This window comes from Budorcas taxicolor, chromosome 19 (genome assembly GCF_023091745.1).
Source record: "Budorcas taxicolor isolate Tak-1 chromosome 19, Takin1.1, whole genome shotgun sequence".
In the NCBI taxonomy this organism is placed as follows: Eukaryota; Metazoa; Chordata; class Mammalia; order Artiodactyla; family Bovidae; genus Budorcas; species Budorcas taxicolor.
In genome coordinates, this window is record NC_068928.1 from 26,708,943 (window position 1) to 26,719,214 (window position 10,272).

At 51.5% G+C, this 10,272-nt stretch overlaps 2 protein-coding genes across 5 annotated transcripts; one reads left to right on the forward strand and one right to left on the reverse strand.

Annotated features, from left to right (window-relative positions):
- On the forward strand, positions 1 to 3,481 carry SLC16A13 (solute carrier family 16 member 13). Of its 2 annotated transcripts, XM_052658496.1 has the most exons (5): positions 1 to 567; positions 717 to 860; positions 1,492 to 2,229; positions 2,914 to 3,150; positions 3,299 to 3,481. In XM_052658496.1, the coding sequence occupies exons 1-4, from the start codon at positions 369 to 371 to the stop codon at positions 3,111 to 3,113; spliced, it is 1,281 nt and encodes a 426-aa protein (XP_052514456.1). In that variant the 5' UTR covers positions 1 to 368; the 3' UTR covers positions 3,114 to 3,150; positions 3,299 to 3,481. The 2 variants fall into 2 exon arrangements, with proteins under 2 accessions (XP_052514456.1, XP_052514455.1); XM_052658495.1 differs by having other exon boundaries at positions 2,914 to 3,481.
- A 637-nt stretch (positions 3,482 to 4,118) lies between these two features.
- SLC16A11 (solute carrier family 16 member 11) lies at positions 4,119 to 6,462 on the reverse strand. Of its 3 annotated transcripts, none has more exons than XM_052658398.1 (5): positions 6,333 to 6,462; positions 5,852 to 6,084; positions 5,410 to 5,553; positions 4,477 to 5,244; positions 4,119 to 4,382 (listed from the first exon to the last, which is right to left on the reverse strand). In XM_052658398.1, the coding sequence occupies exons 2-5, from the start codon at positions 6,003 to 6,005 to the stop codon at positions 4,153 to 4,155; spliced, it is 1,296 nt and encodes a 431-aa protein (XP_052514358.1). In that variant the 5' UTR covers positions 6,006 to 6,084; positions 6,333 to 6,462; the 3' UTR covers positions 4,119 to 4,152. The 3 variants fall into 3 exon arrangements, with proteins under 3 accessions (XP_052514358.1, XP_052514357.1, XP_052514356.1); XM_052658397.1 differs by having other exon boundaries at positions 5,877 to 6,084; positions 6,338 to 6,458; XM_052658396.1 differs by having other exon boundaries at positions 5,877 to 6,084; positions 6,333 to 6,456.
- Between the last annotated feature and the right edge of the window lie 3,810 nt (positions 6,463 to 10,272).

Sequence of the window (10,272 nt, forward strand, 5' to 3'; positions counted from 1 at the left end):
TAAAATGGATAATCCACCTGGAGACGGGCGCACCTCAGGGGTGGGGCCCAGTTCAGCCCCCTCCCCAGTCTGTCCCGCCCAGGCCTCGACTCCAGATTTGAAGCCAGCGGAGCCACGCCCCCCGGCGCTGAACGTGGGGGCCAGCTCGGGCCTAGTCTCCCCATTATAATCGCCCCCACTAGGGGAGAAGCGCAGGCGTCTCACGCAGCCTCTCTGCAGCTTTCAAGCCCTCGTTGGTACTTTCCTCTCTGCCACCCTCGCCTCTCCGGCGCGGCCCCGAGCTGTCCGGCTGGGTGGGTGGGCAGAGGTGGAACGACCCGAGCTCCGCTCCCGAAGGGGCTTACAGAGGCAGCCCTGTTACCACCCAGATGGCTTACAGGGCCGAGCCCCCCGACGGGGGCTGGGGATGGATGGTGGTGCTCTCAGCGTTCTTCCAGTCGGCGCTGGTGTTCGGGGTGCTCCGTTCCTTCGGCGTCTTCTTTGTGGAATTTGTGGCGGTGTTTGAAGAGCCGGCCGCGCGAGTCTCCTGGATCGCCTCCATAGGAATCGCGGTGCAGCAGTTCGGGAGTGAGTGCTGCGCCTAGGTCCGGAATCCTGTGTCCCTCGACCCTCGGAAGGGAGTGGGGGATGCGGGGACAGTAAAGGACTTGGGGAGGGGAAGTGGTGCTGGAGAAGGACGCCTGAGATTTTCTCGCAGAAATCTTCCTCTTCTCCAGGTCCAGTGGGCAGTGTGCTGAGCACGAAGTTCGGTCCCAGGCCCGTGGTGATGACCGGGGGTATCCTGGCTGCACTGGGGATGCTGCTCGCCTCCTTTGCTACCTCCTTGACCCACCTGTACCTGAGTATTGGGTTGCTCTCAGGTGAGACCCTGAGCAGGGCCAGTGAGTCAAAACCTGAGTCTTTTTGGCCTCAGGACTTTTACCTTCTTCCTGCTCCTTCCTAAAGACAGGGGACTCTCTCAGAGAAAGTTTTAGCTAGCACCTCTGCCTGGAAGGGAATTCTTAACAGAGGTAACTAAAGTGATAAACAGGTTAGGGGAAATCAGGAAATTCAAAGATTCAAGGCAAGAACTGGTGGAACTGGAATGTAAAGGAATGAATTACTGTAAAGTTGTGTAAGATACTGTGGCCGTAAAATAAACATCATTATCCTATTTACAGATGCGGAAAGTCTTTAAAGCTTATGCAATCTGGCAAATGAAGTTCACACAGCCAGCAATGGTAGAGCCCAGGTCTAACTCCAAAGTTCTGTGGTAGTGACTTTACAAACAGTGTCTGTAAGCTTCCAGAGTCTGCTAAGCTATATTACCTCCATTTTGCAGATGAGATTGAAGTCAGGAGGTTAAGGTACACAAGGTCATACAGCTAGAAAGTATCGAACCAGGGTTGTGATTTAGGCCTGTGCTCCACTTTGTTGCTGGGCAGTGTTGGGATGACTGGGTGTTTGAATTCCTTAAGGGGTCCTCAACCCCCACTTCTTCCTTTTTGACAGGATCTGGCTGGGCCTTGACCTTCACTCCAACCCTGGCCTGCCTGTCCCGTTACTTCTCTCGCCGGCGATCCCTGGCCACCGGGCTGGCACTGACGGGCGTGGGCCTCTCCTCCTTTGCTTTTGCCCCACTCTTCCAATGGCTGCTCAACCACTATGCCTGGCGGGGGGCCCTACTGCTGGTGTCCGCCCTCTCCCTTCACTTAGTGGCCTGCGGTGCTCTTCTCCGTCCACTCTCCCTAGCTGAGGACCCTGTCGTGGGTGGCCCTGGGGCCCAGATCACCTCCCTCCTGTGTCACGGCCCCTTCCTCCGTTACACCATTGCCATCACCCTGATCAACACTGGCTACTTCATTCCCTACGTGCACCTGGTGGCCCATCTTCGGGACCTGGGTTGGGACCCACTGCCCGCTGCCTTCCTCCTCTCGGTGGCGGCTATTTCTGACCTTGTGGGGCGTGTGGCTTCTGGGTGGCTAGGCGATGCTGTCCCAGGGCCTGTGGCAAGACTCCTGATGCTCTGGACCACCCTGACTGGGGTGATACTGGCCCTGTACCCTGTGGCTGAGGTGCCCACTAGCTTGGTGGCCCTGACTGTGGCCTATGGCTTCACATCGGGGGCCCTGACCCCAGTGGCCTTCTCCGTGCTGCCTGAACTGGTGGGGACTGGAAAGATATACTGTGGCCTGGGACTGGTACAGATGGTAGAAAGCATCGGGGGGCTTCTGGGGGCTCCTCTGTCAGGTAAGGGGAATAGGATTTCCAGGTGGGCCATGGCTGCTGTGTTTTACCATGCGGGGGGGTGGGGGGGAGGGGAATAGACATAGCATATGTTAATACTGCCCTCTGCCATGGAAGATGCACAGCCCATATAGTCAATCACAGCAGCCTTGAAACAGGTCTGGGGGAAAGAAACTGGGGCTGTGGAAAGATTAAGAGGACCTCTGAGGCACCCTTGGCAGTGTACCTACAGCTGGGGTTTTCAGAGGATTCCGCCAGACATAGCATGCTAGTGCCTGCCTTTTCCCTTGGCCCACTGGGCCCCAGCCCAGGGGCCTGAGCCCTCTGGTCGAAGTTCCCCACGCTTCAGAAGCCAGACCCTTCAGACCCTTAATGTTGTCCTCTAACTATTAACTGAAGGCATGGAAGAGAAAGAAAGGCACAGGTGTGGCTGACTCAATCTGTATCCCCAAATCTGGGGATGCCCTAAACTGGCTAGTTTGGCAGTCCTTTCTGAAGGCAGGAAGGTGGTTGAAGTGACATTTTGAGGGCCCTTGGGAAACCAGAGTTCTCACGCTCACCCAGTCTGAACTCTTCCAAGATGATGGGTTAAGGATCATTTTCATCCCTCCACCCCAAAATGTGTCAGAGCCATCAGTCCCAGGAAACAGATCACCCATGTGTATTCTTTTTCTCTTTTGAACCTAGGCTACCTCCGGGATGTGACAGGCAACTACACAGCTTCTTTTGTGGTAGCTGGGGCCTTCCTTCTGGCAGGAAGTGGAGTTCTCATCACTTTGCCCCACTTCTTCTGCTTCTCAGCTCCTACCTCCAAGCCCCAGGACCTTGTAACAGAGGCACTGGATACCAAAGTCCCCCTGCCTGAGGAGGGGCTGGGAGAGGATTGAACTCCAAGAAGGGGCAGACAGACCCACAAAACAAGAGGTTGGTGGCTCCAGGTCTTCTCCTGCCCCATCTTGGCACCCAGAGAACCACAATGCCTTAAGCATCTTGATCTGCACCCCCTCCCTGCCCCTCAGAGCAGGCGTGGGGCTCCTGCAATGTGTGTGCCAACCCTTTTTATTTTCTCGAGGATTCTTGTCTCTTGTTTGCTCCCACAACTTTTTCTGAAGGATCCAGGAGTTCAGCCTGCTCCACTGAGCTGTGAATCAACTGTGGAAAATCAAAGGCCAAGATACTTATCATAGTTTTTTTTACATGTGATCTCTAATGTTGCCCTCCTTGGAAAAGATCTGTCTTTGGGATAAAACTGAATAAGAAAACTGGAAAAAAAAATAATAATAATAAATAAATAAAAATTAAAAAAAAGAAAACTGGACAAAACTCAGAACCTCAGAAAGTGCTTGGGCCCATAAGCCTGAGTGGGCTGAATAGGGTCAAACTGGGGAGTGGAGGGGAGGTATCCAGGACCTCTGGTGACCCAGAGCATTTAACCCTGGAGTCTGCTCTCTGGACCACAGTTTCTCCCACTTGCCCACAGACTTCCCTCTTTCCCACTCTCCCCTGTAACTTAGAAATTAAGAAAATGGTGTGAGATGTGGGGGAGGGGTGCTAGTTTGGAAGGGAGAGATAAAGCTAAGAGAGAAGTCTGAGATGCTTGTATTTTCCTCAGGCCAGTAAAGGGGGACTGAAATGCAGAAAGACTTATCTGGGAAATGAGGATGGGGCAGCTAGCACTCATGAGCACCCCTCTGCCTCCAACAAACCTGAAGCAGACAGACAGGGAGTGCCTCAAAGGTTTCCTGTTATAATGGCAAAGAGAAATGGACTGACAGGATAAACACCCCGCCTGCCATGGCTCAGGGGGATCCTGTTCCCATCAACCAGCTTCTCTGGATATCTTAAGCAGACTGTTTGCAGCGTAGATTGCCTAACAATTGGAGCTTGCAGGAAAAGCAGATAAAAAGTCTTTATTGGGGGAGGGGCTCAACAAGTGGTGTCCAGAGTGGAGTGAGGGTCTCCTGGGGAGAGCAGGGCAACCTGAGGGACCGGGAGCAGCTCCCCCATCTCAGGGGGTGGAGTTCCTGGACGTGAGGCCGGACGGCAGGAGGGCAGCGCCTTGGGCAGCCCCAAATAGACGAAGCTGCCAGAGAGGACGAAAGAGCCGCACGTGAGGAAGGAGGCGGTGAAGTCTCCGGTCTCATCCCTTAGGAAGCCTGAGAGGAGAGGGAAAGGAACTTAGAGGCCTGGGTCCCCAGATGCAGGTGGGGGGTGAGGGTGGCGAGCGGATCTGCTGGCTCTGGCCCTTACCTGATAGGGGAGGGCCTAGAAGCCCCCCGAGGCTCAGCAGCAGCATCACCAGACCGGTGGCCTGTACCACATTTCCGATGCCCACCAGCTCCGGGAGCACACAGAAAATCAACGGGGCGTAACTTCCGGCGCTCAGGCCGTAGACCCCAGCCGCTGCCAGCAGGGGGCCCCCCCAGCTGTCCTCGTTCCCCACCACGGGCACCAATCCCACCGCCAGCAGCCCCAGGCCTGTCAGAGCCCCGAATACCGTCAGCAACCGCGGGAGGGGCACCCAACCCTGGTCCGCCAGCCACCCGCAGAGGAGCCGAGCGCCGATATCCCCCACCGCAGCCGCCGCCACCACCAGCGCTGCCCCATACCCGCCCAGGCCCCGATCTAAAGCGTGAGGAGCCAAGTGCACGTAGGGGATGAAGTAACCGACCCCCACTAAGGCCGTTCCTAGTGTCAAAACTAGGAAGGCCCGGTGTCTGAAGAGACCGAGGCCGAGGGCAGCTAGAGGGCTTCGGGGCAGGGCCAGGGGGTCTCCAGGAAGCGCCAGGGGTCGTAGCAGGGCGCCACAGGGGGTGAGGTGGAGGGTGACGGCTCCGAGGAGGAGCAGGGAGCCCCGCCAGCCAAAATTATCAAGGAGGAGCTGCAAAGCAGGCGCCAGGAGCAGCGAGGAGGCCCCGTTGCCCGTGAGTGCCAGCCCCACGGCCAAGACTCGACGGCGGGAGAAGTAACGGGAGACAGTCCCCAGGGCAGGGGCGAACACCAGCGCCCAGCCGGAGCCTGTGAATGGATAGCACCGGGTAAAGACAGAAACCAGGGTTGCCAGGCCCTGCCATCCTAGCTCCGTTTCTCGCAGGAGGCCCTCGCCCTCTCGGCTTCCCTACCCGACAAGCTTCTATCTCCACCATCACCCCCTTAAGAACCCGGGTATCCCTCTCCCCTCACCAGCAAGGACGCCCAGGCCAAGGTAGAGGTGCAGCAGACTGTGGGCGAAAGCCGAGAAGACGAAGCCGAGCGAGGTGAGGACGCCCCCAACCATCACGACGGGGCGCGCCCCCCAGCGGGTGCTCAGGGCACTGCCTACTGGGCCTGGAAGGGGGCGGAGTCAAGGGAAGGCACGCCCCCTGGACCCCCAAACTCGCTCGAACAGTTCTCATTGGCTGTTTTCCTGGCCTAAACTTCTCCCCCGCCTTAGAGCAACACCACCACCGCCACCCTGCCCCGCTTCATCTCAAGCCCCACTCAATTCTAGAACTTAGAATTTTAAATTCGACCTAGGTCTGAAGGTCGAACTCTAAGGGTCGACTTTTCTTAGGTTGTTTGTTAACTAGTCAAGTGTGTCCTCTACCACTGCTCTCACGGCACTTCCCCCCACCCCAGTTCCTACCTCCCACCTCGGGGCCCCTCCTCACTGGCTGCCTGCTGCACTGCCAGGGCCAGGGCGCTGACCCAAGCCGTCTCCTGAGCGTTTCGGTCAAAATACTCCGCGAAGTCAGGGAAGGCGAGGCCCAGGGAGCGTAACACCCCGTAGGAGAGCCCATTCACCGCGAACCCTGCGGCCGCCACCACCCAGCCCCAGCCCCCGTCCGGGGGTCCGGTTGGCTTGGGGGTCATCACCTCCTGGGGAAGGTGGAACATCTATCAGAGAAGTCGCCACGTCTGTGTCTCCTTTATGGATCTTAGCATACCTGAGATCCAGCCCTGAGCACAACAGGACGGAGGCGGGGGGGGGGGGGGGGGGTGGGCGGGACGGGCCGGTGTTCAGGCCTAGGGCTAGAACTCCAGGTCCGCGCCGTACAAGAGCGGGATAACAGCCAGATCCCCCAATTCTGAGACTCCCCCTCCCACACACACCAGGTTCCCCTTACCCGACCTCTCTGGGCAGTCCGGGGGAGGGGAAGGGAGAAGAAAGGCTCGGCCCGGTTTTCTCCCCACTTCCCCAGAGGGCGGGGCCTTAGAGGGGAGCAAATGCAGAGATGGAGCCCAACTTGGACCGGCTCTCAAGGTAAACAGAGAGCGCCACAGGGCGCCTGAGCCACCTGGGACGCGCGGGCGGGGAGATGGGGAGTGTCGAGGGCGGAGGCGAGCTGAGACAGCCAATCCACCGAGCCGAGTCCCACGGCGATTGAATTATCCATTTACACCCCCAATCCCGAGGAAGGGAGGGGCGAGGAATGAACACCTCCCCGCTCATGCCCACGCACCTGCAGCTGGCTGCGCACCCGGGAGATGCATGGATTGCAATCGCCAGCCTCCCCAACGTTGGTAGGCAACGCACGGAAATAGCGGTGTCCTCCCAAAGCCTGAGGGGATGAGTAGCTCCAACGTTCTCAGGGAACGTTGCTGGAGAACCTGGTAAACCTCGGGTGTCAAATCAGACCAGTACATCTTGCGTGCTCAACGACAATACGCCCTCCAGGACAGAGCGGAAGGAAGAGGACTTCCTTGTGATGGGCCAGGGACATATACACATCATGTTGCATCTTCACAATCACCCTGTGAAAAGGTGTTCCCTCCATTTTACAGATGAAGTCACTGAGACTTAGAGAAGTTAAGTGATTTGCCCGAGTCGCCAAACTTAAAAGAAAGAAAGAAAGAAAGAAAAATATTTGAGTCTGGGTCTGTCCAACTGTGGAACCATCCAAGAACAGACCTACTACTGAAATAGAATCTACCACCACGGAGGGAAACGGCCTGGAGACAATTTGATGCCAAACTGACCTGGAAATTGTAGATTGATTCTGAGCTAGGGGTTTCTGGGGCTAGAAAGGATTCTTGGGATCAGAATCCCTGAAGATTTAGATGGGAATTTTAAAAACAAAGTAAGAAATCCGAAAATTGAACCCAGGTATTGATTTCTTGGAAAAACTTCTCCTTTTTACATTAAGATTGATTTACTTTGAATCAAGGGTTTTGTTCTCTCCTTTATTAAACATCAGAGAAAACCTGGCAGTTTACATTACTGTTTGGCCGACAGCCACATGGTGGCAGTGTTTCCTAATTGTTGAGAAACTCTCTGCAAATAAAAAACAGCACTATTCATGCCTGGAGAATCCCATGGACAGAGGAACCTGGAAGGCTACGGTCCATGGCGTTGAAAAGAGTCAGACGCAACCAATGACTGAGCACACACACACGTTTTACTGTGTAAGAATTACATCTCAATAAAGCTGATTTTTAAGGTTAAAGAAATCTTAGATTGGTGAGGATGTAGAAAGAAAGAAACACTTAGCGCTGTGGATGGAAATGTAAACTGGTATAGCCAGCATATAGAAGTGCCTCAAAAAATTAAAAGTAGAACTGCCGTGCTGTGCTGTGCTTAGTCTCTCAATCATGTCTGACTCTGCAACCACATGAACTGTAGTCCAGCAGGTTCTTCTGTCCATGGGGATTCTCCAGGCAAGAATACTAGAGTGGGTTACCATGCCCTCCTCCAGGGGATCTTCCCAATCCAGCGATAGAACCCAGGTCTCCTTCATTGCAGGCAGATTCTGTACAGGCTACCAAAGGGGTATCTGCACTTATGTCTTGATTGGAGCATCATTCACAATAGTCAAGATATGGCAAGAACCTAAGTGTCTATCAATGAATGAATGGATAAAGAATAATATAATACTCCATTAGTTTGTTGTCCAGTGGCTAAGTCTTGTCCAACTCTTTGTGACCCCATGGACTGAAGCATGTCAGGCTTCCATGTCCTTCACTCTCTCCCAGAGTTTGCTCAAAATTTTGTCCATTGAGTCAGTGATGCTATCCAACCATCTCATCCTCTTTCACCCCCTTCTCCTCCTGCCCTCAATCTTTCCCAGTTTCAGGGTCTTTTCCAATAACTCAGCTCTTCACATCAGGTGGCCAAAGTATTAGAGCTTCAGCTTCAGCATCAGTCCTTCCAATAAATATTCAGGATTGATTTCCTTTAGGATTGACAGGTTTGATCTCCTTGGCCAACGGACTCTCAAGACTCTTCTCCAACACCACAATTTGAAAGTATCAGTTCTTTGGTGCTCAGCCTTCTTTATGATCCAACTCTCACGTTTATACTTGACTACTAGAAAATAGTATATATGATCTATATATCATATATACCTATATATAATATTCTACCATATAGCCAATATATATTGTGCATGCTGAGGAGCTTCAGTCATGTCTGACTTTTTGCGACCCTATGGACTGTAGCCCAACAGGCTCCTCTCCATGGGAATCTCCAGGCAAAAATACTGGAGTAGATTACCATGTCCTTCAGGGGATCTTCCCAACCCAGGGATGGAACCTGCATCTCTTACGTCTTGTGCATTGGCAAATGGATTCTTTACCACTAGTGTCACCCAGGAAACCCATTTCCAATATATACATAAAGGTATGTATAAAATGACAGCATATTTTTCAGCCTTGTGAAAGAAGGAAACCCTGCTATTTGCAACAACATAAATGGAACTCAAGAGCATTTATAGCAAGTAATATAAGCCAGATAGAGAAGGACAATACAATGTGGTATCACTTATCTGCAGAATCATTAAAAAAAGACAGAAAGTGGAAAAGTGGTTGCCAGGGGCTGGGGGTTGGAAGGGAATAGGAAGAGGTTGGTAAAAGGGAACAAACTTTCAGTTATAAGATGAATAAGGTCTAAGAATCTAACATTAAAAAAACATGGTAACCATAGTTGATAACACTGTATTGTATATCAACACCAATATACAATATCCTTTTGGGCCACACCAAAAGTCATCTCTACTCTTTAAGTGATGCATTTTATTATGTAAGGATTACACTTCAGTAAAATTGATTTTTCAGGTTAAAAAAAAACCTTAGGTTGGTGAGGATGTAGAGAAAAAGAAACATCTATGCACTCTTGGTGGGAATGTAAATTGGTACAGCCAGTATGGAAAGCATATGGAAATGTCTCAAAAAATGAAAAATAGAACTACCATATGATCCAGTAATTCCACTTCTGGGTTTATATCCAAAGGAAATTGAAACAGGATATCAAAGAGATACCAGCACTCCCGTGTTTATTGGAGCATCGTTCACCATAATCAAGATATGGAAACAGCCTAAGTGTCTATCAGTGGATGAAGGGATAAAGAATAATATAATATTCTATCATATATACATATATAAACTCCATCATGTATATATAATGACAGAATATTATTCAGCCTTGACAAAGAAGGAAATCCTGCCATATGCAACAATATGAATTGAACTAAAGGGTATTTATATCAAGTAATATAAGCCAGACAGAGAAAGACAGTACTGCGTGATATCACTTATCTGCAGAATCATTAAAAAAAAAAGTCAGGAAAAAAAATTAAAAGTGCAAAAGTCGTTGCCAGTGGCTGGAGTTTGAGGGGAATAGGAAGAGTTTGGTAAAAGGGAACAAGCTTTCAGCTATAAAAGTCTTATAGCTGAGAATCTAACATAAAACGTGGTGACCATAGTTGATAGCACTATTTTATCATTGAAATTTGCTGAGAGTAGAACTTAAGTATTCTCACCTAGGAAAAATAATAAACGTGAGGTTATGGATATGTTCATTAACTAGATGCGAGAATCCTCTCACAAAGTATATATGTATCAAAGCCTGATATTTAAATATCTTACAATTTCATATGTCAATTATACCTCAATAAAGCAGAAATTTTTTAAAAATACCTTAGGAACTCTAGATAGTCTTTTCAAAGTTAAGGGGAAAAAAAGAACCTCAAATCAATGGCAGTGCTCTAATCTCCCAGGGTTTATTGCTCTCCTACAAGGAGAAGGGTCCCCCTTCCCCACCCTGCCATTTCCCAGGCAGGGGCCACTCTC